Source organism: Tamandua tetradactyla, chromosome 7 (assembly GCF_023851605.1).
Source record: "Tamandua tetradactyla isolate mTamTet1 chromosome 7, mTamTet1.pri, whole genome shotgun sequence".
NCBI classification, from domain to species: domain Eukaryota; kingdom Metazoa; phylum Chordata; class Mammalia; order Pilosa; family Myrmecophagidae; genus Tamandua; species Tamandua tetradactyla.
This window is the reverse complement of record NC_135333.1, coordinates 82,030,740-82,058,466: the sequence shown is the minus strand read 5'-3', so window position 1 is coordinate 82,058,466 and position 27,727 is coordinate 82,030,740. Positions and strand designations below refer to the sequence as shown.

Genomic DNA, 27,727 nt, shown 5'->3' with positions numbered 1-27,727 from the left:
TCAAAAGAACCTAGACTTCACCTGTCCCTTTTACACCTTTACAAACAGTATCACTCTGTCCAGTTGGGCCAATTTCTCCTCATCTGGCAGCTAACAGCTGGACACCCAGCACTACCAGCAATGGATATTGCCTAGGACAGGACAGCGTACCCAACACTTCCGGTGGGTTCAGGGCAGGTTCAAAGACCTGTGGCTTCATCAGCAGCTTCAGGAGCATGAGGTGGAGCAGCTTCTGGTTCTTCTCTGGTGCTTTCTAGGAGCAGGAGGTCTGAAGAGGAATGCAGTTGGCTTAGGGGAACAGGCAGAGCACACCAAAATGTTTTCTCGTGTGTGTGCGTGTGTGCAAAATGTTTTCTCGTGTGTGTATGTGTGTGTGTGTGTGTGTGTGTGTGTTTTGTTCCCCTGAGCTGTTTATTACTTAACAGAAGTTAAACTTTCTGAAGGTGCCACAGATGCTTAAATATAACATGTGAGGGGAAGGGTAGGATCATTTCAGGTAGAAAGCTGCAAAGCTGATCTGAGATACACCTATTTTGGAAAGTCTAATTCCCCCCACTCCACCCCCCAAATCATCTGAAGAACAGAAAACCTGTGGGAGAAACTTAAAAGTTTAGTCAGGATTCACTGTCCTCGTGGGGCAGGGAAACAGAAGAAAGGTGAAAGAAACTTGCTGGGATCCAGGATGGGGGGTGGGGGGGCAGCACCAGGAGGCAGGGTGTGACAGCAGGCACCAGGAGGGCTCCTGGAGCTAGGCGGAACCCCCTTGCCTGGTAGGCATCCTGCAGGCCTACAACTCCCCTCTCTGGCCTCACACAGAGGGTGGCCAGTCCTAGAGGCAGGGGTTGTGACTAAATAGGAAATTGTTCCTTTTTTTTTTTTAAATGACTTTTAATTACTGTCCTTAGGCCATTCTCTTGGTACTTTCAGCTTAAGTCAGCACTGTCTTTCAATGTTACAGGATCCTCCCCTCTGCATTGAACTCAACCTTGTCAATCAAAGTGATGGAAAACTCATCCTGAGCCTGTTCAATGATGTGTAAATTCAAATAGTTTTAATTTTTTTATGCAATCTGATGAGTAGTTGAGCTCGGATTTAAAATTCTTAAAAGTATGTTTATTCTAACAAGAACTGCTATGTATTAATACTACAGTTTTCAATAAAGAGTGACTTGCATAGGGGGAAAAAAAAGAAACTATCTGGCAGACCAGTTTCTCACCCCAATATCTACTATGTCCAACAATACTGACTGTATAAAAACCACTCCTTTTTGCGAGTTTAAGGCCAACTCATTCATGCATACAAGAACAGCTCCACCTTTGAAAACCCAAATTATTTCCAGGTTAAATATCTGCTTGATAGTTGTGACCACAGCCATACACTGGGAAAAAGGTTCATGCACTAATAACATTCTGTAATTTTTTTTTTTAGATTGTGTATTTTCTCAACAACCAACATCAAATTGTCAATTACTAACAGTAAAATGGATAGCACTTTTATATTAAAAAGAAATCACTGAGTTATATTATAAATAGGTAAGTGACAGAAAGGATAAAATGTGCTACAAACTTAGCACATTTAGTAGAATGTAGTAGAAAAACATGATGATTAAAAAGTCGACTCACTTTCTTCAGGATCTAGAAGTTAAAAGTATGTTTGACCTGATGTTCCACATAAGAATTACTCTGATCTATAATGGATCAAGGCTTTTTTATTTTTGTTCTAACAATGAAAAACACACAATCTTAAGCAGTTCAATTCAAACTTTGTACCTTAATTATTATTAAACAAATATTTCATAATTCTATTTTCAAGAATGGAACAGGTTCCTCCATATAGAATGAAGCAAGTGGCATGAGTTACAGGGAAACAAAAATTCCACTGGTTAGTTAGGGATATTTAACAGGGGTCAGAGTGAGTATTTAAAACTTAGTTTAATATTATAATTGGTAATTTTATGGATTAATCACATCCTTCCACAAAGATTTTTTAGGTTAAAGTTCTAACCTCTGATTCTGTGGCTATGAATCCATTTGTAAATAGGATCTCTGAAGATGCTATTATTTAAGGTAAGAGCAAACTGAATCAGAGTGGGCCTTAATCCAATATGACTGGAGTCTTTATTAAAAGAGGAAATTTGGACACAAGAGAGAGACAGTCATGTTACAAATGTAAACACTGAGTATGGACTACTGACAAATCACCACCAGAATGCTACAGACTTCAGTAAAACTACAATCCTACAGACACCTTGACTTTAGACTTCTAGGCTTCAAAACTGAGAGACAAGTTCCTGTTATTTAAGTCAAAGAGTCTGTGGTACTTTGCTACAGCAACCCTGGCAAACCAAGACCACTTTCAGCTTTGAGTAGAAACAAGTACACATAGTTTTTCAAAGCATATTTAACCAAACTGTAGGTAAACCCACCAGTATAGAGGGCATTATAGATTAAATTATTTAAGCAATTCTTTGGCTAATAGATGATGTTCCTCTCATCTATAAAAAAATTCACACTCACAGGGTACAAGGGTAGTTCAGTGGTAGAATTCTTGCATGCCATAAGGGAAACTTGGGTTCTATTCCCGGTCTATGCATTTTCCAACGAACAAACAAAAATTCACACTCACTATTAGAAAGATTACACTGCCTCCTTCATAATTAAAAATCAAAATTAATAAAGGTTAAAATTCAAAGTACAAAGCATTTAATATCTACGTTTTTTTTTCTTTTACATATATTTAATATTAACATCTAGCAGCGGTTGTACTAACTGCTGACATTTTCATGTGGCAAGGAGCATAAAAGGGTATTTTGAGAGTTCCACATCAGCCGTATCACAAATACCTGCTATGTCTATTAGTGACAAGACACAGGTACTGTTTTTTTCTTTTGTTTTTAACTTTTTTTATTGTATAATATAACATATATACAAAGCAAAGAAATAAGAAAGCAAGTTTTCAAAGCACACTTCAACAAGTAGTTAGAGGACAGGTCCCAAAGTTTGCTATGGGCTACCATACCATCCTTTCAGATCTTTCCTTCTAGCTGCTTCAGAATATAGGAGGCCAGAAGGAATAAATATTTTTTTATCATCACAAGTGACTTTTTCTTTTGTGAAAAATATCATATATACAAAAAAAGCAATAAATTTCAAAGCACAGTACAACAATTAGTTGCAGAACAGATTTCAGAGTTTGGTATGGGTTGCAATTCCACAATTTCAGATTTTTACTTTCAGCTGCTCTAGGACACTGGAAACTAAAAGAAACATCAATTTATTCTTGATACTCTCACAAGCAATGGGGACAACCAAAGGATAGGCTAAGCCTACTAAAAATTAGGCCTACGAGTCACCTCCAAGAGAACCTCTTTTGTTGCTCAGATGTGGCCTCTCTCTTCAGACAACACAACAAGAAAACTCACTGCCCTCCCAGTCTACGTGAGACATGACTCCCAGGGGTGTGGACCTTTCTGGCAACGTAGGACAGAAATCCTAGAATAAGCTGAGACTCAACATCAAGGGACTGAGAAAACCCCTCGAATGAGATGAGACTTGGCATCAAGGGATCGAGAAAACCTTCTCCACCAAAAGAGGGAAGAGCGAAATGAGACAAAAGAAAGTGTCAATGGCTGAGAGATTCCAAATAGAGTCGAGAGGTTATCCTGGAGGTTATTCTTACACATTAAATAGATATCACCTTGTTAGTCAAGATGTAATGGAGAGGCTGGAGGGAACTGCCTGAAAATGTAGAGCTGGGTTTCAGTAGCCATGTTTCTTAAATATAATTGTATAATGATATAGTTTTCACAATGTGACTGCATAATTGTGAAAACCTTTTCTTTGATGCTCCTTTTATCTACCTTATCAACAGACAAGTAAAACATATGTAGTAAAAATAAATAATAGAGGGAACAAATGTTAAAATAAATTTAGATTGAAATGCTAGCAATCAATGGAAGAGCAGGGTAAGGGGTATGTTATGTACGATTTTTTTTTCTGCTGTCTTTTTACTTCTTTTTCTGAATTGATGCAAATGTTCTAAGAAATGATCATGATGATGAACAGGCAACTGTGTGATGATATTATGAATTACTGATTATATATGTAGAATGGGATGACCATATAAGTTAAGAATGTTTGCATTTGTTTGTCATATTTTTTAATTAAAAAAGAAAAAAGAAACATCAATTTAATAATTCAGCAATCATTCATTTGTTAAACCCTACTTTCTCTGTATAACTCCACCATCACCTTTGATCTTTCTATCCCACTCTTTAGGAGTATCTGGGCTATGGCCATTCTAACTTTTTCACATCAGAAGAGGCTGTCAATAATATGGGGTAGGAAGACTGAACTAGCTGATATTCTGGAGAGGCTGGGGCCTCTATATTTCAGGTCTTATCTGGTCCAGGGACCCATCTGGAGGTCGTAGGTTTCTGGAAAGTTACCCTAGTGCCTGGAATCTTTGTAGAATCCTATATATTGTCTTACATGTTCTTTAGAGTTGACTGAAATGGTTTTGGTTGGGGTTTGGTAAGTTATGATAGGGAGCAATGTCTTCACTGAAGCTTGTGTAAGAATGACCTCCAGAGTAGCCTCTCGACTCTATTTGAACCCTCCCAGCCACTGATATTTTAGAAGTTACACTTTTTTCCCGTTTCGGTCAGGACGAAATTGTTGATCCCACAGTGTCAGGGCTGGACTCATCCCTGGGAGTAAGACCCTATATTTTGAAGTCTGAAGTTGTGTACATTCACATTCTACAACTTTAAGATTGAAAACTTTTTACCTGGATTTTCTATACCATTCCAACAGAAATTTCTTTCGTTGGAATGGACTATAATTATGTATCCTGCTCCTTAATCTAAGCATGGACAAAGGAATTAAAAGCTTAAACAACTCAAGCAGTTAAGATAAGCAGGTACTTCAAGAAAACCATGAACTGCCTACATTTTAATCTATCACATTCTGTTAAGGAGAAAAAAAAAGGTTACCATATGTAACTTACCATATCATATATGTAACTTTGTACCAGAAATTTACTTAAAGCTGAGTTACCACTTTTTAAAATAACAGCTAATACTAAGTGTTTACTGTATGTCCTCACTTTCTATGTTCATGATAAAATGTGTTTTCCAAAGATGGCCACACAAACATATCCCATCCCCCTTTCTTTTATGGGCCACAGACACTACTCCATCAAGAGGTGGGGTCTATGGTTCCTCTCCTGAATCTGAACAAGCCTATGACTAACACAAAATGTTACTGCCAGACTTTCAATGCTAAGTCATAAAAGGCAATTTAGGTCTCACTTGTCCCTCTCTTTCTCAGGAAACACAGTTAAGGAAACCTGAACTGACAAATAAGCAATGTGGCTCCCCTGAATTAGCCATGTTGAAGAGATCCAGTGAAGAAAAGTACACAGAGCTAGAAAGAGATGCAAGCTTAACAGATCTCTAAGAGATGAGTACTATATGTCTCCTCATCTTACAAAGAGAAACTGAGATAAGAAAACTGTATGATTTGCCCAAAGTCTCTGGCAACTCCTAAGTGCAAAACAGTAATGCTAATCAATTTGACTACCACACTGCTATACATTCAAAGGAGAAATTTGAGTAAATTACTGATTTAAAAAAATAATGAAATGCAATCTATAAACTACATCAAAATAACTCACTCAGTTTCATTTAGTGTCCAAACAACACAAGCAGATGTTTCTTTCGTTTTGTACATCCATAGCAAACACACAAAGATATTTAATATCTACATATAATTTGACTTATCTTTAAATCTGATTCCTACAAGTCAAGTTGCTTAATTAAAAAACTCAGGGCGGGCCGCGGTGGCTCAGCGGGCAAGAGTGCTTGCCTGCCATGCCGGAGGACCCCGGTTCGATTCCCGGCCCCAGCCCATGTATAAAACAAAACAAAACAAACAAAATATAATAAAACAAGAAAATGTTTAAAGATGTTTCCCTTTCTTCCTTCCTTCCATCCTTCCTTCCTTCTCTGTCTTTCCTTCCCTTCCTCCCTTTCTCTTTAAAAAAAAAAAAAAAAAAAAAAAAAAAAACTCAAGGTCAGTCAAAGGAAACCACACTATCCTTTTGGTAAAATGTGTCACAAATTTGGAACTTAGGCCTCTAAAACAGATATAAGCCTAAAAACTCCAACATAAAATCCAATTCCAAATATTCATTCCAGGGACAAAGGCACAGTCATTTTAATTTTTATTTATCAAATATAAATACACTCATGAAACTGCTCTTAAGTAGGACTAAGGAATTTAACCCATATCAGGTTTCTGTTGGATTGCCCTCGTTTTGCTTTCTGATCAGCTATGGACTTTTAGGTCTTTAAATTCAGAGACTATTAGAAAAGAAAGTATAGACAAGGGCCTATTTTGTTACATATAATATACATATATACTCAAGTTAAATTTCCCTAAGGCCCTCCTATTCATCTAAGGTGGAAGGAATTCTACTCCCTTATTATTTTGTACTTCGAATCACCTATAAACCTCTCATTTGGAGTAAGGTCCCAAAACTAGATTGTTAGGATCTTACACATAGTAAATGTTCACAGAATTTTTATAGCAACAAACTTAAGTAGGATTTTAAAGTCAAGTAAAGTATATGGCTTTGTTACACTGAGATAATCATAAAAAATTAATTGGGAGCACACAAAAATCGTAAGCCAAAATCAAAATCTGATTATTATCATTTTGTAATTATAAGCTATTATCACTCAATTTTAAAAACTAAAATTTAAAAATTTTAAAAACTAGTGAAGAAAAAGACTACCCACTAAATCCACAATTATTTCCCTGAATAAAGACAAAAGATTTCTTTCCCAAGATCTAGCAGCATTCATTACATTGGCCAAAGGGGACTTTATGCAATGATGATGAAATACAGCCCATGTAAAACAAGTAGGCTGCATTCTTATGTCACTACCACGTACTGTGCACATTACTTTAAATTTCTCATTTCTAGTCTATTGCCCTATACAATTACTCTACCCACATTTTTTATTCCGCTTAAGAGATTAGTAAGCAATTATTGTCAAAAAGACTATAATAGCAACAGTCTAATACCATTACTCTATGAAGAGTTATCTTTTACCTTAAAAAGCTTTTCAGAGACTAAAGCAAAAAATATTTATTTGGTACAAAATTTATATTTTGACTAGTGCATCTCCTAATATAACTTACATGGACAGTTTAATTGAACACCATAAGTATATGGAACCTTGACTAGGGCATGAAATTTTGTAGATTTGCTCAGAGTGATGCCCCAATAAATCCCAGAATGATTTGAACAGTGAATAAAAAAGTATTTGCAAAGTCCCCTTGGGGGAATGGTGAGAAAGGGGGAAAATTCAACTTCTCCATTTGGAGAATTCCTGATATTCTCGCAAGTTGTGAGAACAATCAAATCAACAGGCCGAACCCTCAATCTTGGGGTTTGTTCATATGAAACTTATCCCCACAAAAGATAGACTAAGCCTACTTAAAATTAGGCCTAAGACTCACCCGCAGAAAACTTTTTTGTTGCTCAGATGTGGCCTATCTCTCAACCAACACAGCAAGCAAACTCACTGCCCTCCCCCTCTACGTGGGACACGACTCCCAGGGGTGTAAACCTCCCTGGCAACATGGAACAGAAATCCTAGAATGAACCGGGACTCAGCATTAAGGGACTGAGAAAACCTTCTCAACTGAAAGGGGAAAGAGAGAAATGAGACAAAATAAAGTGTCAGTGGCTGAGAGATTTCAAATAGAGTCAAGAAGTTATTCTGGAGGTTGTTCTTACGCATTATATAGATATCCCCTTTTTAGTTTAAGGTGTATTAGAGAGGCTAGAGGGAAGTGCCTGAAACTGTAGAGCTGTGTCCCAGTAGCCATGTTTCTTTAAGATGACTGTATAATGATACAGGTTTCACAAAGTGACTATGTGATTGCGGAACCTTGTGTCTGATGTTCCTTTTATCTATGGTATGGACAGATAAGTAAAAAATATGGAATAAAAATAAATAAATAATAGGGGAACTGTTAAAATAAATTGGGTAGAGGGAAATACTAGCAGTCAAGGAAAAGGATGGGTAAGGGGTATGGTGTGTATGAGTTTTTTCTTTTTATTTCTTTTTCTAGAGTGATGTAAATGTTCTAAGAAATGATCGTGGTGGTGAATATATAACTATGTGATGATATCATGAGTTACTGATTGCACACCAAGTACAGAATGTTCATACACTAAGAATGTTAGTGTTTGTATGTTGATTGGTTTTATCAATAAAAGTTTAAAAAAAAAAAAACAAAACAGCTCTCTGGTAGTATATTCGAGTGGCTAGAGGGAAGTACCTGAAACTGCTGCACTGTATTCCAGTAGCTTTAAATCTTGAAGATGACTATGTAACTATATAGCTTTTACAAGGTGACTAACCATATGATTATGAAAACCTTGTGTTTGATTCTCTTTTTGATTAGAGTGTGGACAGACAGGTAAAAAATAAAGATAAAAAGTAAATGCGGGGGGGTAGGGTAAGGGATAAAAAAAATTGTGGTTGATGAGAGGGATGGGTAAAGGGTATGAGATGTATGGGATTTTTTCTTTTTTCTATTTCTTTTTCTGGAGTGATACAAATGTTCCAAAAATAATCATGGTGATGAATATACAAGCATGTGATGATACTGTAAGCCACTGATTGTACACTATGTAGGGACTGTATATGTGTGAAGATTTCTCAATAAAAATATATTAAAAAAAAAAAGATTTCCAGAAAAATGTTTGTATGTGATGGGCAATTTCCATTTTATATAGAAGTAATCACATATTTGAAAGTTCTTTAAAAAGTTAATGTCTGGGCAGGCCACGGTGGCTTAGCAGGCAAGAATGCTTGTCTGCCATGCCAGATGAACAGGGTTCGATTCCCAGTGCCTGCCCATGTAAAAAAAAAAAAGTTAATGTCAAATCATGAAAATTATTTTATTATGTATGATTTCAGTAACAAAAACATTTATGACAAAAAATGATTATGGTATTGATCAATCCCTAAAAAGAAGACATGTTCAAGGGAATAATTTCCAAGATAAATTTAAGGTTCTAAAGTCTATAACTGGAGGGGGGCTGCTGACTGAATTCAACCATGTGAATACTGAATCTATCAATCATGCCTACGTAATAAGATCTCATGTAAATTCAGGACACTTAAAGTCCAATGAGCTTCCATGACTGAGAAAATATTTCTCTGTACTAGGAGGGTAATGCATTCTGATTCCACGTAGCAAGGACACTGAAGGGTTTGCAAAACCTTCCCAAAACTCTCCCAATATATCTCTTCTTTTGGCTTCTTATTTGTATCCTTTTCCTAAAATAAACCCAAAATCCTTTTTCCTTCTCTGTGCTGCGCCACCCCTTCACTTCTCATGCAGAAAAGTGGAAGATTCAGAAACACCAGTGCCTGAAGCTTTTCTCATATCTGGGAAAACACATTACAGTAGAACTTATGAGTGATGATAGGTTTCTGAGCAGCTGACAGAACAGGAAAACTGTTTTTATTTTAAAACCCATTAGGAGATTGCTGGCAGCCAGTCCCAAACTGCCAGTCATCAGGGGAAAAGCATCATCTTGCTGATGCCTCAATTTTGGACTTCTGCTAGACTCAACACCATGAGCCAATAAATTCTCCAAAAGAAACATGTTAGGGAGGCCTGCCCTTATCAAGATGGTGGAGATGCTTCAGGGCTCCAGCCCCCTACAGAAGTTTTGAACAACCAAGAAAAACTGGGAGAAATATCTTTCTCAACCCCCCACAAAAGTTAAAGGACTCCAGTAACAGAACAGCACAAAATCAAGGAAAAAAGCTACTTAAGCAGTAGGATCTCATGGAGTCCTGGCTGGCACCTCCTCCACCTCTCACCAGCAGTCCCAGTTCTAGAGGGAACAAAGTGTCACTTGTGCACAAACTGGGACCAAATATGTCTGGACCAATCTGTCTGGTGGTGACCTGAGGCACTTAGTCATCTCAAAACTTGCCCATCTCAATGGGGAGAAATTCAACTTTCCCAAGTTGAATTCTTGATATTCTCGCAAGCAGTGTGGACAACCAAAGCTATAGGCTGAGCCCCAGTCTTGGGGTTTGTTCATATAAACTTAACCCTGCAAAGGGTAGGTCAAGTCTACTTAAAATTTAGGCCTAAGAGTCACCCCCAAGAGAACCTCTTTTGTTGCTCAGATGTGGCCTTTCACTCCAGCCAACACAATGAGCAGTCTCACCACCCTACCCCTCTCTACGTGGGACCTGACTCCCAGGGGTGTGGACCTTCCTGGCAACGTGGGACAGAGATCTTGGAATGAACAGAGACTCACCATCAAGGGACTGAGAAAGACCCTAGAATGAGCTGAGACTTAGCATCAAGGGATTAAGAAAATCTTCTCGACCAAAAGGGGGAAGAGTGAAATGAGACAAAGTGTCAATGGCTGAGAGATTCCAAACAGAGTCGAGAGGTTATCCTGGAGGTTACTCTTATGCATCAAGTAGATATTATCTTGTTATTCAAGATGTTATGGAGAGACTGGAGGGAACTGCCCGAAAATGTAGAGCTGTGTTCCAGTAGCCATGTTTCTTGAGGATGACTGAATAATGATATAGCTGTCACAATGTGACTGTGTGATTGTGAAAACCTTGTGTCTGATGCTTCTTTTATCTACCTTGTCAACAAAGGAGTAGAACACATGGAATAAAAATAAATAATAGGGGGAATAAATGCTAAAATAAATTTAGTTTAAATCCTAGTGATCAATGACAGCAAGGGGTAAGGGGTATGATATGTATAACTCTTTTTTCTCTGTTATTTTATTTCTTATTCTGTTATCTTTTTATTTCTTTTTCTAAATCGATGCAAATGTTCTAAGAAATGATGAATATACAACTAAGTGATGATATTGTGAATTACTGATTATGTATGTTGTTTTATTTTGTTTCTTTATTTTTTTAATTAATAAATAAATTTTTAAAAAAAAATTGCCCATCTCAAAACTTGCCCTGCAGGTTGGAAGGCAGGCTAACCAAGCTCTCCCACAGAATGAGGTCTCCTACAGAAGGCTGTGGAAGAGCAGTCAAGGAGTGTTGCCTGGGGCAACGGAATGCTGACTGTAAGACAACAGCAGAGTGTCCTGACTGTGAGGAAACTGGTTCCTAGGGATGAGGGGACATTAAGAACGGAGGAATTCCGAAGACCACATATGCATGTCCAAGACAAGAGAAGGGCAGGCTGGGGGTGTGGAGCTGTGTTCCGGTGGCCATGTTTCTTGATGTGGATTGTATGGTGGTGTGGCTTTCGCGGCTGTGTGGTTGTGGGGACCTTGTATCTGGTGCTCCTTTTGTCTGCCTTGTCGGCGAAGAGTGGAACATATGGAATGAAGGTGAATGATAGGGGGAACAAATGTTAAAACAAATTTAGTTTGAAATGCTAGTGATCAATGAAAGGGAGGAGTAAGGGGTATGGTATGTACAATTTTTTTTCTATTTTCGTTTTATTTTTTTGTTGTCTTTTTATTTCTTTTTCTGAATTGATGCAAATGTTCTAAGAAATGATCATGACGATGAATATGCAACTATGTGATGATATTGTGAATTACTGATTATCTATAGAAAATGGAATGATCACATATTAAGAATGTGTTTCCTGTAATTTTTTTAAAAAAATTAATAAAAAAAATTTTTTAAAAAAAGGGGAGATGGGCAGGAAGGATCATGGAAGCCCCTTTGCTATTTTGGAGTTCCACTGTTATGCATAAGGCCTGAAGGGCAGCCCTTGCAGGGATCAATCTGCAAGGGCTAAGAAAGATGTTTTCCTTTTCTCTCTTTTTTTTTTTTTTGCTAGCTCCTGGCACTCAAGAAAAGTATCATAACAGTAGCTGGGTATAAGGCTTGAAAAATAGATGCCACAGAGTCTAAATCTCAGTGATAACCCATTAAAATAACAAAATGTCCAAGTTTCAACAAAAGATTACAAACACAAAGAAATAGGAAGTGATAGCCCAGGCAAAAGAGAAGATTAAAGCATCAGAAACATCAACAAGATCTGAGATATACAGAAACAGTTTTTTAAAATGGGCTTAAACATGTTCAAAGAGCTAAAGGAAACAGGGACAAAGAACTAAGGGAAATAAAGAAAATGATGGATGAGAATATCAACAGAATTATGAAATTATGAAAAGGAACCAAACATAGTGAAGACCACAGAAACAGAAATTTAAAATTTCCTAGAGGGGATGAAAAGCAGATTAAAGCTGGCAGATGAAAGAATCTTGAGAACCTGAAGATGAGGCAAATGAAATCATTCAGTCTGAAGAGCAGAAAGAATGAATAAAAGTGAACAGAGCCGGAGGAACCTGTGGTACACTATCAAGTATACCATGCATGCATCGTGGGAGCCCCAGAAAAAAAGAAGAAAAAAAGGCAGAAAGAATATTCAAAGAAATAAAGGCTGAAAACTCCTCCAAATTTAACAAGAGACATGAATAAATAAATCAAAGCACTCAACAAACTCCAAATAGACCCAAACTGCAGCACAGTATAATCAAACTATCTAATGCCAAAGATAAACAGAGAATTCTGAAAGCCTCAAGAGAGAAGCAACATGTCACATACAAGGGAACCTCAATACGATTAAGGACCTATTTCTCATCAGAGTATGGAGGTAAGAAGGTAGAAGGATGACATGTTTAAAAGGTTCAAGGTAAAAAAAACTGACAACCAAGAATTCTATATCCAACAAAACTGCCTTTCAAAAGTGAGAGGAAGATGCCTTAAAAAGACGATAAAGAGAGTTCTGAAAGTTGAAGGGAAAACAGAAGTCACATGAAGAAATAAAGATAAATATAAATGCAAATCCTACTGGATTTTTGCTTTATAACTTCCCTTTGTACTTGCTACAGGATCTAAAAGGCAAATGCATAAAATGGGATAAGACAATACTGTCTGCCATGTAGGAGACCCAGTTCAATTCCCAGCCCCCATGTGTCCAAGGGAAAAAAAGAAAAAAAGTAATGATAAATCAGTGTATAATGTATAAACACATAATCTGTGACAAGAACTACATTATTTTAGGGGGACAGAAAGATATAGAAACATGATTTGTGAATGCTACTGACATTCATATCAAAAGCAAACGAGACCACAAAAGATTTAGGATGTTAAATTTAAGCCCCATGGGAACTACAAAGATAAAACTGGAGTACAAACAAGCTCATACAGACAGAAATTAGAGTACAGGTTACAGGGCGGGGGCAAGGGAAATGGGGAATTAATGCATAATGAGTGTATGGTTTCTGTTTTGAGGAGATGGAAAGTTTTAGTAATGGAAGGTGATAATATTGCAATATTGTAAATGTGATCAATACTGTGAATGTGTTGTGGTTGAGATAGAAACATTTTCACCATATTTAATCCTTCAATTCAAAAAAAATAAAAAAGAAAAGAACTAAAAAGACAATGACATAAGAAAAATTTAAAAATTAAAAAAAAAAAGACAATGACAATTAAATGCAACACATGATCCTGGATGGGATATAGCAAGCAGTCTAACAAGAATTTAAGCTTTACAGTCTTACTACACAGTCTATTAAATTTCCACGGCACATAGGTGGTAACATCAGTCAATGCTCTTATTCTGAGAAAATGTATGTTGAGAGTATAAAGGTTTAAGCAACAGGATGTATACAACCTATATTCAAGTTTTCAGAAAATGGACTGATAAATGGATGGATGGACAGATGGATTGAATATTAAGACAAATGTGGCAAAATGTTAAAATTGGTGAATATTGGTACGTGAGAGGAGACTAAGGATATATTAGAGTTCAATGTATTGGGTTTCTATTATTTCTGTAACTGTCCTTGTGCTGGTCTGAAACGATGTATGCCCCCTAGAAAATCCATGTTTTGATCAAAATCCCATTTTATAAAGGTATAATAATCCCTATTCAATACTGTATGTTTGAAACTGTAATCAGATCATTTCCCTGGATGATGTGATTTAGTCAAGAGTGGTTGTTAAACTGGATTAGGTGACGACATGTCTCCACCCATTTGGGTGGGTCTTGATTGGCTTATTGGAGTCCTATTAAAGAGGAAACATTTTAGAGAATGGGAGATTCAGAGAGAGCAGAGAATGCTGGAGCACCACGAAGCAGAGAGTCCACAAGCCAGTGACCTTTGGAGATGAAGAAAGAAAATGCCTCCTGGGGAGCTTCAGGAAACAGGAGAGAAAGCTAGCAAATGACTCCGTGTTTGCCATGTGCCTTTCCAGCTGAGAGAGAAGCCCTGAACTTCGTCCGCCTTCTTGAACCAACATATCTTTATCTGGATGCCTTAGATTGGACATTTCTATAGACTTGTTTCAACTGGGACATTTTCTCAGCCTTAGAACTGTAAACTAGCAACTTATTAAATTCCCTTTGTTAAAAGCCATTCTGTTTCTGGTATACCGCATTCTGGCAGCTAGCAAACTAGAACAGTCCTATAATTTGAGAGTATTCCAAAATAAACAGTTTAAGGAAAGAAGCCTACAACTGATTGATTTACTCAGTACTTTCAATAGATGTTTAGAAAAAGCAGTGACAAATATTTTTGTAATTTAAATGAACTAGTAAATGTTTTTACTAATCAATACTACTATCCTTCCAAAAATTCTGTTTTCTCTAATTAGTAACACTTCACTTTCCTGGAAACACAAAATATAAATGAAAAGAGAAAGTAAGTCTCAGAGACATGAAAACTGTTGCATTAAATAAGTAAAATGTCAATAAAATGACTCTTCACTGTCCTTGAGACTAAACAACCATACTTAAAAGTACCTTTCATAAAGTCTTAAGAAGATCTATTTGATTGAAAGTGGTTGTTTAAAGTGATGTACATAAATAAGTTCTTGCACGAATTACTACAAATGTAAATAATAACAGAGAAGTTTATGGGGAAAAACATAGCTATTGCAAACTATGGCCTATAGTTAATAATATTTTAATATTCTTTTATCTACAATAACAAATTTATTACACCAATGCTATGGGTCAACAACAGGAGGGGATTCGGGGTATGGGAGGATTTAAGTTTTACTTTTTACTCCTATTTCTGTTCTGGAGTAATGAAAATGTTCTAAAGTTCATCATGGGATGTATGAAAAACTATGTGATGATACCTTAGATGGTTTGTGTGATGTGTGAATATTTCTCAATAAAATTGAAAAAAAAGTTAGCATAATTCATAGTCTTAAGAAAGATCTAGGCTTCAAAGTCTAACTCTTCCTATATTACAAATGGAGAAAAAGGCAAGAAATGTAAATGAACTCGTACCCAGAACTTATTTTCCACAGAAGACACAGGTTGAAAATTAAAAGAGCCACTTCTACTATTTTAATTAAATCTCCCTGGTCAATTTGACTACTGTTACTATAGTCAAATAAGCAGAATAGTACCTAAGGCCATGTTTAGACCCAGGGACTGCCTAGTACCTGTCATGAGGTGTGTGAACTTGGGCAAGTTGTAAAATCTGTGTTTCCTCATGTCATTAGGTTGTTGGGACTGTGCAAAGAATTGAACTTCTTAAAATTTCTGCTATAAGCTGAAGAAACAGCCTCACAAATTCTTAAGCAGACTAGACCGATAGTAATATTCTCCTACAGTAGCTATGTAAATTTATTTTTTTATTGTTGAAGAACAAAAAATAAGCTGGGGGCTAACCACTTTCTTGAATTGTTCAAATAATCACAACTTTTTCCAAATAGTGCTTCCTTATATGCAGTTAAAAAGAACTGGAGAAGAAAGGGGAGCAGTTACCTAATACGTACACAATTGCTAACATTAAATGTCTGGGAATGGACAGAGGTGATGGTCGCTCATTATTGGGATTATAAGTAATATGCCATATTACAGCTGAATTTTGTTGAAAGGGGTTGTTTAAAGTCATGTAAGTCATCATTAACATTACAAACATAAATAAGTTCTTGCATGAACTACTGACAAATATACAACACTGGTACAAGGAGTTAGTAACAGAGTGGCATATGGGGAAAAATTACCTATTGCTATGGACTATAGTTAACAGTAATACTGTAATATTTTTCCATCAACAGTAAAGGGTGTACCACGCTGTGGTAGTTAGATTCAGTTGTCAACTTGGCCAGGTGAGCATACCTAGTCTTGTTGCTGAGGCCATAAGCCAAAGGTGCGTGAACCTCATCTGTTGCCAATTACATCTGCAGTCAGCTAGAGGCGTGTCTGCTGCAATGAGTGACATTTGACTTAATTGGCTGGTGCTTAAATGGGAGACTGCCAATGCAGCACTGCTAAGCAGCTCAGCATTCATCTCAGCACTAGCAGCTCAGCCCAGGCCTTTGGAGATGCAGAAAGAAGTCACCCCGGGGAAAGTTGTTGGAACCCAAGGGCCTGGAGAGAAGACCAGCAGAGACCATTCTGTGCCTTCCACGTAAGAAAGAACCTCAGTGGAAAGTTAGCTGCCTTTCCTCTGAAGAACGAACAAAATAAATCCCCTTTTATTAAAAGCCAATCCATCTCTGGTGTGTTGCATTCCAGCAGCTAGCAAACTAGAACACACACCAATACTAGGGGTCAATAACAGGAGCTGATAAGAGATATGGGGTGTTTTGGTCTATATTTTAAAACCTCAACTTCTATGTAAGACCAAAGGAAGAGATGCTAATTTGGAACAAAATTTATATTTTTGGTAGCACAATATCTAACTTAACTTGTATGGTCAGTTTATTCGAATACCATAATTTCATGGAATGCTGAAGAGAGAATGAGATCTTGTTGATTTGTACAGGTCAGTGTGATGTCCTGATACATTCCAGAGTAATTTGGGCAGAGAACAAAAAAGTATTTATTTGCAAAGTCCCTTTGAGGGACTGGGGAGAAAGGAGGAAATACTAAACTTCCCCACCTGGGGAATTTCTGATATTCTCACAAGCACTGGGGACAACCAATTTAACAGGCTGAGTGCTTGACCTTGGGGCTCACCCCTATGGAACTTATTCCTGCAAAAGTGAAGATAAGCCTATTTATAATATTACATCTTAGAGTCATCTTGAGAGAACTTCTTTTGCTGCTCAGATGTTGCCTCTCTCTCTCTGTAAGCCAACTTGGCAGGTGAACTCTCTGCTCTCTCCCTACATGAGGCATGACTCCCAAAGATATTAAATGTTCCTGGTAACATGGGACATGACTCCTGGAGATGAGCTGCAACCCGGCATCATGGTACTGAGAAAGCCTTCTTGACCAAAAGGGAAAAGAGATAAAATAAATTTTCACTGGCTAAGAGATTTCAAATAGCGTCAAGAGGTTATTCTGGAGGGTATTCTTACACATTTTTTAGTTTTTAGTGTATTCAAATAGCTAGAAGGAACTACCTGAAACTGTCGAACTGTATTCCAATAGCCTTGATTCTTGAAGATGATGTATAACTATATAACTTTTGCAATGTGACCATGTGATTGTGAAAACCTTGTGGCTGATGGTCCCTTTTATCTAGGGTATGGACAGATGAGTTAATAAAAAAAAAAAAGGACAAAATAAATAAATAATGGAGGGGGGGGATAAGGAGTAAAAAAAATTTGGTATATTAAAATACTGGTAGTCAGTGAGAGGGACAGTTAAGGGGTATGGGATGTACGAGTTTTTCCTTTTGCCTTTTTATTTCTTTTTCTGGAGTGATGCAAATGTTCTAAAAGTGACTACAGTGATGAATGCATAACTATGTGATGATATTGTGAACCACTGATTGTATACTTTGGATGGACTGTGTGTTGTGTGAAGACATCTCAGTAACAATATTGACACGACAAACTCTGGGATCTGTCCTGTAACTACTTGTTGACAAGTGCTTTGAAAACTACTGCTTTTTTCTTTGCTTTGTATATGTGTTATACTATACAATAAAAAAGTTTAAAAAAAAGAGAGAGAGATGGGGAGTTTGGGATTTTCTTTTTTGTGTGTGTCCATTATTTTTCTCTTCGGAGCAATGAAAACGGTCTTAAATTGAGTGTGATGATTGCACAACTAAGTGATGATACGGTGAAACCGACTGTGTGAGACACTGATTGGATGAACTATATGGTATGTGGATATATCTCACTAAAATCTCCAGATTAAAAAAAATGAGAAAAAAAGTGAGTGCACCGAAAAGAATATAAAACGGGTTCAAACAAAAACTTGTACACAAATGCTCATAGCGTATCTACTCACAAAAAGTGAAAAGAACCCAAATGTCCACCAGCAGATGAAAGGATAAACAATGGCATATTATTCAGCCATAAAAGGTGATGAAGTGCCAATACATACAACATGGATGTACCGTGAAGACACTACGCTATGTGAAAGAAACCAGACAAAAAGGACAAAATACTGTGTACCTCCATTCATATGAAATGTCCGGAAGAGGCAAATTCATAGAAACAGAAAGCAGATGAGAGGTTACCAGGGACTTAGGGAGGGAGGGGAATGGGGAGTACCTGTTTAATGGATAAAGGGTTTCCTGTATGGGATAGTGAAAAAGTTCTGGAAATAGATATGGTGACTGGTGTACAACACTGTGAATGTACTGAATGCCATGAAACTGGGTGCTTTAAAATGCTTAAAATGGTTATTATGTGTATTCTACTACAATAAAAAGAAGTGTATGCAACAAAAATAAATAAAATACAAAAATAACTGGGGAAGATACAAGGCAGAGAATGGTTCTCTGTGTCATTTCATGCAGTCATACTATGGAATATGAGATACTCCACATCCAGCCGACTCCAATCAATTACTTATCTATTTGTTCTGACTTCCACCTAGACAAGTTGCCAACCTTGCAGCAATATCACCAGTTTGGAGCTCCAAATTACCTTACGATGTTTAGTCAAAACCCCTCATTTTTAAGAAAAATAATCAATCCAAGATTCAAGGAAATAAAATGACTTGCCAAAGTTCCTGCAGGCAGTCTCTAGTAGAGCAAGACTAAAATATTGATTACTTCTTCCCACCACACCTCATGAGAAGTGTGGGGATTAATGACTATGAATTAAAACATAGCCCTATGCCCTTTACATATGTATGCCATCTTACTTAATTCTAACACTAAGATATTGCTTCTATTTTAAAGTTAAAGAAATAACTTCTGAGAAGTTATTTAAATTAACCCTAAATTCTTCTGACCCAAACATCCATGGTCTTTCATTACCCAATTGTTTCTTTAGTTATTTTAGTGATGGGTGTTGTATGGAAAAATAAGGTAAGCTATTGTTCCAATTAAGTCCTTAAGAAAAACTTCTGATTCAAATAATGACAATACATATTTTTTCTTATAGACCACTCAAGAAATTAGTTTTTCTTGCTTTTCAGTTTCCCAAGCATTAAGACTTTGCTCCAAACTCTACTCTACCTCAAGTTTTTTTCATTTCATACCTATAAAACTCCAAAAATCTCCTAATTGGTCTCCTAGCTGCCCTAACTTCCCTTCTCTCCTTTGTCAAGTAAGATTAATTTTCCTTTAACACATGAGTGTCATCATTCAAAATATATTTACAGAATACCTGAAATGTCCAGCACTGTGCAATAATAAAGCAATATTCAAAACAGGAATAGTTCGTATTCTCAGAGAGTACACAATCTAGCAAGAGAAGCATATGGTAAACAATTAACCAAATTGCGAGGGAGGACTTAGAACGCTACCAATGCATCAAACAAAAAAATCAGGGATAGTATGGCTAAGAAAATGTTCAAGTTGAGACCTGAACATGACTACGAGTTACAAAAACAGAAGATGGGAAAGAGGCAAAAAAATTATGATTCACAACCCCATAGTGAGAAAAAGATGTGTACCCTTGTGCAATGCAGATCCTCTGATTTAAGCCGGAAATTTCCTGAGCATGTTTCAAGGAGATTTTCTAGAACCCTCTCTTCATCATTCACCTAACCCTAAAGTGGAGTTCCACCCTTCCACTAAAATTTATGCATTAACTACACAATACTCTAGTTTTAATTTTAATGCACTGTCACAATTCACAGAAAAAATAAAAACTAATACAACCATCTTTTATTCTTCTTTTTAAAAACTAAATATCTGAGGAGGTACCATCACTAAAATGGGTAGACTGTTAGCCACCAGTAAATGTTCAATAAATGATTTTTTAAATATCCAAGCATTTCCTCCTCTCCTATCTATGCCCAAAATTGTCTATTAGTTCTAACACCAAAATAATTAAGCCTTTCAGAACTGCAAACCATTAGTCATAAAAATGTGATTACATCATTGCTGATCTCCCTTATCATTAATGGAGAACACATCCCAAACCTTTTTACTAACAAAAGATCAATAGCTTCAACTACACATTAAAAACTATTAAAAAATAAAAGGTATTATGTGGCCTCTTTGGCCAACCACAGAATAGACATATATGTTAAAATTTATGACGATGTAGATTGTGTAATGAAATATTTTAGTGTACCATATCCTTTTGCAAGTTTCTGCAACACTCCTTTGCAGATTACCTGCCACACATTTAACACCTGGTATAGTACTTCTTGGCATTCCAGATATTATACTGCTTCACAATAATAAAGATCATTATTAGCGATTATCAGTTGATTTGTGCAGCTTCTCTCTTTCCCACTAAAATAGGAAACCATGAGACTGTTTTATTCCCTGCTGCATCCCCAGCACCTAAAAGCACCTCACACATAATGCTAGATGCTAAGGTTCTGTAAATTTCTGTAGAAGAGTAAATGCGTCATAAATTGTGTGTCAACTACTCTACATATAATCCCCATAACAATCTTATTGGATAAGAACTATTACTGCCCCTCTTTTACAGCAGAGAGACCTGAAGTAATAAGAAGCTAAACAACAAACAAATTTCCCATGGTAACCCAGGTTAAGTGAAAGCCAGAATTCAATCCCATACATTCTGACCCAGATCTTGCTTAACCATGAAGCCACCTATATTTTCTCCCTCCTTCATTTACATTTAACTTTGGTAAAATATTAAGCAATTTACACTGTAAATACTCCTAAACAGTGGTTATTAAAAAAAAAGAATCTAGTGATTATTTCAGACTGTCCATAATTATTTTAAATATGCCATTTGTAGAAATTTACAATTTCAGAGTTGTCCAATCTTTCACAAACATTATATACCTCTGCATCTTCTCTAAATCAGCAGTTCTAAAGTTAGACCAAACCATTTGAGAATCTGATAAAAGCTGCTGACACCTTCTCAGAAAATGCCCACATGAAATTTTGCATATGATCTCATGGGCCTTGGCTGAATGCATACATACACATACCGCAGATAAATAAAAGTCTCTTCTCTAAACATAACCAAGTATATAAAGAAAATAAGAGTTAGATATTACAATCAGTAACATTTCAAGTAAAGGCATACTGCTAATTAAGTACAACCACTGCAAGCCTGAAATGCAAGCAATCAATATGTTAATTACATTTGTAAATTACCTTTTTTTAACTGGAAAGGGTGGAGAAAAAAGGACTTTAAACTCATCAGTATCAAATACAAATACAAAGATCCAAGCAAAGGCACCAATTTCTGGCCCTCAGCTTATAATATTTGTTTATATAAATTCAATTGTTTTATTTAAATTTAATGCTAATAACTGAGTAATAATCATACCAAGGTACTGTGTTAGGCACTATAGAGATCTAAGTGAGTATGAGTGCTGTGCTTTCAAAAACATCATTTACAACAGCAAAGAAGAATCAAGCATTCAAATAATATGGGTATTCAGAACAGTTCACACTTTTTTTTAAGAGAACTTATTTCATTTGGACCTTAGAACATCTTCATGGTAAGACCTAACCCTGTTTTGTAGTTGAGGAACAAAAACTCAAAGATATTACTCAAAATTGTAAGATATACACTAATACTAAGATTTGAATTGTGTTCTTTTACTCCAGTTTACAGATTCTGCACTACAAGAGTCTACATCATTCAAACTATAGAATACAGTCATAAAAGAAATACAAAAGAGAAATACAAATGTGGGAATTAAAAGGATAAAAGAGGGAGGGCCACGGTGGCTCAGCAGGCAGAGTTCTCGCCTGCCACGCTGGAGACCCGGGTTTGATTCCCCCATGCCTGCCCATGAAAAGAAAAAAAAAAAGAAAAGAAATTAAAACCAAGCTTAAGAAGGCCAGGAAAGGATTTACTGTAGCATTTTTGGTGGGCTTTGAAGGGTTGTCTCAGTCCATAAAAACAGAAGCAACCATCATGTATCAGACAGTATAAGTAAAAATAGGAAAAGTTTATCTGTTAATTGAAGATGTATGAAGATAGGTAGGCAGATATATAAAAAGGCACTGTATCTCCCTCTTTGCTTTCTCAGATCACCCCCCTGGGGTAAACTAGCGGCCAAATCAGGAGGACACACAAAGAGCCCTATGGAGCCATCCAGTTGGCTGGTAATAGCAGCCTACTGACAAGAGCTATGTAAGTGAGCCATCTTAGAACAGGATCTCCAGTCCCAGCCAAGCCTATTGGAGCACTGGCCAGCATTCTCAACACAACCTTATGAAGACTGAGCCAGAACCCCGAGCTAAGCCTCTCAGTTCTTGACTCTAAGAAACTGTGTGAAACAAATGTTCATTATTTTAAGCCACTAAGTTTTGGGGAAATTTGTTACACAGCAGTAACTAATGCAAAATACAAGATTTGAAATCTTTTGCAAGAAGTAATTGCAAAGCCTACACCTTTAAAAAAGTCTAACAGCAATATGCCAGGTGGATTTTTTACTTCCAACAATACCCAGAGTAAAGGGTCTTGCACACAGTAAACATCTCTTTGCTATCAAACCTGTAGGCATCAAACTGATTCAACGAAGTAGTCCTAATTTTTCTTTTTTAATATTTATTTATATTTTCTTTATTAGAGAAGTTGTAGGTTGACAGAAAAAATCATGCATAGCCCGTTTCTTAAAAATAAAATGGCTTTTTAAAAACTCTCCATGTAAGTTCAACTCTGAAATCTGCATTTTTTTTAATTGTTTTGTTTTCAGCACAGAGCCATACCTTCCTTTACTGAAACTACCAATGAAAAACTAAGACCTATTAGAAACTCTTTTTCCAGAATTTAATCAAAATGAAAGGGTAGCTAAAAGTGGGATTCTGGAGACTTGGAACAGCTGCTTCAGAGTTGAAAGGGGTAGCTGAAAGGGAATCCCATCATAAAGCATGAGCAAAATATTACTTATATTTCATAAATATATTTTATTGCCTCATCCATACAGATCCTTAATTATATCTTCAATACGCAACCTTCCCATATTAATCTGACTCAAAAGTTCAGCCTCCACTAGGTGGAAAAGATCTTCATGCTCATACTACTGGAAGTTGGGCAATATAAGGCAGTTTTCTCAGTGCAAAAGCAACTTTGCCATGTCAAAGTTTCCAACCTCTACGGCTGGGAGGCCAAACCCTGGTACGCACAAAAAGGTACGAGGACCCTGTGGCCTTTGCTGATCATTAATTTACATATTATATGCCCTTCCTCACACATGCACTTTTCACTGGATTTATTCAGAAAGGCTAAGTGGTCAAAAGTGTTCTCAGCCTTTTTCAAATAAGTCATGGTTTATATTCTAGTAGGAGGAAAAAACATAATATAAACTGGAGACAAAAAAACACAAAATAGAGGATGTTATTATCAACCTATTGATATATAAGAAGCTGAAGGTACTTTCATGCTGCTTCATAGCTGATTCAAAAGTTAGAACTAATTTGTGAGCTTAAATTTTATAGGCATTTTTAAATTCTCACTCTATTTAAATGTTAATGTAACATTTAACATAAAATTATCCTAAAGGAAAAAGGGGGCAACTTTTTAAAAAGTAGCTAAGCTTAAATTCAATGTAAAAGAAAATCTAGTTTTAGTTGTCTCACACAGTTAAATATTCTCCCCAAAGAAATTTATATTACCTTATCGCCTAAGTAAAAGTAAAATTACCTAAGAATTTTAAGATTTTTAAAATTTACCAAAATAAACACACTTATAGAATTAACCTGGTTCTGAATAACTTTCTCCTGGGAAAAATAATCAATGTTTTTCATATCAAGTGTCATTTAATCATTTGATTAGTTACTCACTTTATATCACACTTGAAATATACACTTGTAAATGACACAAAATGAAAACACCACCTTAAGTCACAACCTCTAATAACTAAACCTTTTCTTTTAATTATTCTTTTAAAAGAGGTACATAAACATATTTGAGTCCAGGGAGGGCCAAGGTGGCTCAGCAGGCAGAGTTCTCACCTGCCATGCCGGAGACCTGGGTTCGATTCCCAGTGCCTGCCCATGCAAAAAAAATTTGAATCCAACAAACCCTAAAGCTTTCAAATAAAATCAAAAGTACCACCTAATTTCGAAATGACAGAAAAACTGAACAAACCTAAGTTTTAAGGATATTGTAATGTCTCAAATATTTTTAAAAGCAACTGACAGCCATGATATGCTTCAATCAGTTACAAAAATAAAGACTTCCTTCCATGAAATCAATCTATGAAATCCCCACAGATTGACGTAATCTGCAGGATAATTTATAAGAATTATGGATTCTTTCCAAATTAAAACAACTCTGGGGGGAGAGGGGGGACCTTCAGAGGCAAGAAGAGGACATTTCAGAATTAAGTTCAAGACCAGCAACCAGGTTCACTACTTATATAAAGCTCTTTCATCCAAGTGATTAATTTAATACCCTGAAACTGTATATAAAAATTACCACAAAATTTTGAAATCTCTAATATTTAAGCATTCTTTAAGAAAAGACAAGTATGCTTAGTTATCTACGTTTTAACCACCTGAAACCATTACTCCTTACTTTGAAGGATGTAAAAATTAGATTTTCAAAGAAATTATCTATTAAATGTCAAATGAAACCAAAATTCATCCTTTCTGAAATATTACATGGCCAACAAACTGTCTCCTTAGGAGATGTAATGGAAAGAAATTAACGCAACAAACAAAATCTGACATACACAACTTGCTACTTAAGGTGAATTATTCAGTGTCTTGTTAAATTGAAATAACAGGGGACTTGAGAACCTTTGTTAACTCCCAAGCTGAATTGTTTTGAGTAAGACACAACTCAACTTGTTTCATCATCTATTAAATGGAAGTCAAAATAATATCCTGTACTAAAGCTGAAACATTTAAACTGTGCAGTATTAGGCAAATGTGGATGTTTATGTGTGTGTTTATGTGTGTGTATGAATATTCAGTAAATACAAGGAACTGCGATAGATGCTGACTGTATAACCTAACATCAACTTCTAGTGGTAGCAGTGAAGAATATAACAAAATGATAAACAGCACGTAATTCACTATGCAGTTCACAAATAATCTGTAATTTTCTTGAGAACATTCTTCTTCCTGCCTAGGTACGAACAATTTTTCTAACATTCATAGTCTATTTTACTCCATCCAAACTGTTTTAACTAGACAAAGTAAACGTGGAACAGAATCTAATGCTAGATTTCCAAAATATTCAGACCTTTGTATTCCTTGTAACACTGAAGATAGTTTTACTTTTGTTCATCAAAATTCCTGCAAAAAAAACTTTAGAATACTTAAACTCTTAAATCAAAATCAATACTGATTGTTAAAAATCCTACTGCTCCTCAAAATATTAGATGATTAAAATAAATGCTAATATACTTTAGAAATATAATATGCATGATGCATATAATTCTTTTGTTTAAAAGTACATTAAAAACCAGTTAATTAAAACATTAAGTTCTCCAAAGGGATCAGTGTAATGATTGTGAACGGAAACATACTATTACAATATTTTTATCAAATCTGAAAATACTGGATGCATTTTTAATCAGTCTCCACTTTATTCCTAGCAAGTTTTAGAAAATGATACTCATTTCTTCATAGGCCTCTCCCATACATGACTTTTAATATCATCTAAAATCGTGACTCTCACTTCGAAGCATTACTTTTTAAAGATTTTAAACGACACACTAGTATGTTGAACCTTCGACACTGTATTATCATTACTACTTTTTGACGCCCGTTATTTTAAAAAACAGCAATTCATTATTCTTTCCACGATAATTTACACGCGTTTTAAACTTCCAGATTTGACCACAAAACAGAAAAGATTATTAAAATCATGTCAGAAATCACATTAATGACTGCAAATGAGGAATTTGGAAAGCTTTGATTAAATATAAAAGCACAATCTTCCTTTTTTATTTTTTTTTTCTTTAAGTAGAGAAAAGCGATAATTGGGGTCTCCTTCCTGGACAAGGAAGTTATGTTAAATCCAGGCGAGACCAGCCATGTTGGAAGACACTTGTCAATTATAGTTCTGACAAGTGTTCACGAGGACGGTTGAATGAAGCTAACCTTATGTACCAAGGTGTACATCAAAGCCTCCTCGTGCTCCACCAGGAGATCGGGGACCTATTTGGGGATTGTTTCCAAGTTAGAGCTCCCCTTAGGTCCATAAGAAGCACAGAGCCTAGAGGGAAGAGGGCGGGGAAAGGAGAGTTGGAGAAAAATGGTCTGAGAGTTAGAAGCCGCTATCCGCTGCGAAAGGGGCGCGGCGGTCGGAGATCTCGGAGTTGAGAGCCTGGGGGAGGCGCCGAAGGTTCAGGGAACACGGGGGTCTCAGCAGAAAGTCCCCTAAAGGGGTCCAGGAGTGCAAGAGGGCATAGGGAAGGGGAGACGGTTCGGTGCACTGACCTGTCCTCCGAGTCCATGCGGCTTAGGGGCTCCCCATCCGAAGACATTTCTAAGCTGCCTCGCCGGCCCCCGGAGGTCGCGCTGCTTCCGCCTCCCCCGGTCCCGTAACCCTCGTCGCCGCCGCTGGAGACTACACTGCTGCTGCTGCTGCCGCCGCCCCCACCGCCACCCTGGCTACCCCGCGGTCCCTTGGGCTCCTCCAGGCCCTCCTTGCCATCGCCATCCCCGCTGCTGCTGCTGGCAGCGCCGGGGCTCAGGGACCGGGTCTCGTCGCTACTGCTCCCGCCACTGCTGCCCACCAGGCTCTCGGCGCTACTCTCCTCCTCGCCCCCGCCACTGCTGCTGCTCTCGTCCTCCTCATCGTCCTCCTCTTCGTCCTCGTCCTCCCCGGCCTGGCTGGCGCTCTCGGGGCTAGGCTCCGACATCGTCTCCGCCTCGCCGCCCCCCACTCCGCCGCCGCCACCCCCACCGCCGCCGCCGTTCAGCAGCAGTGCAGCCACCGCCTCGGCCTCCGCCTCCTCTTCTTCCTCCTCCTCTTCCTCCTCCTCTTCAGGGGGCTCAGCCCGACCTCGCGCCGCGCCGAGGCTGCCAGGGGGCAGAGGGCTCAGGCGGGAGAGCTCCTCCAGGTCGGCCATGTCGGTGATAGCGGCGGCCATGGCGGCGCCTGTTACTCCTCCTCCTCCTCCTCCTCGCCGCCGCCGCTGCCGCCTTCTCGCTGTCTCTACTCTCGCTCCCTCGCCCCCTCCCAAACGCCCAAAACTCCGCCGAAGCCGCGGCAGAGCAGGAGGAGGGCCCGCGAGCTGCGTCAGCTTGCACACGCGCTACGGAGCCCGCGCGGGGACAGGCGCGCGACTACGCGCACTCACGCGGAGACAGTTGCGCGCCTGCGCGGAGCATGAGGTGCCGCCTCCCCAGTCCGCAGGTTCCGCGCCCGCGCCCCAGCTCCCGCTCGGTGCCGTCA

At 37.6% G+C, this 27,727-nt stretch overlaps 1 protein-coding gene across 5 annotated transcripts in view; it reads right to left on the bottom strand.

The window, feature by feature from the left end:
* AEBP2 (AE binding protein 2) overlaps positions 1 to 27,630 on the bottom strand; it is a 189,398-nt gene extending 161,768 nt beyond the window's left edge. For all 5 annotated transcript variants that reach the window (XM_077170238.1, XM_077170237.1, XM_077170240.1 and 2 more), the window contains exon 1: positions 26,767 to 27,630. In XM_077170238.1, coding sequence (XP_077026353.1) covers positions 26,767 to 27,422 — 656 coding nt within the window. In that variant the 5' untranslated portion in view covers positions 27,423 to 27,630. The remainder of the gene's footprint in view (positions 1 to 26,766) is intronic.
* Positions 27,631 to 27,727: the final 97 nt, after the last annotated feature.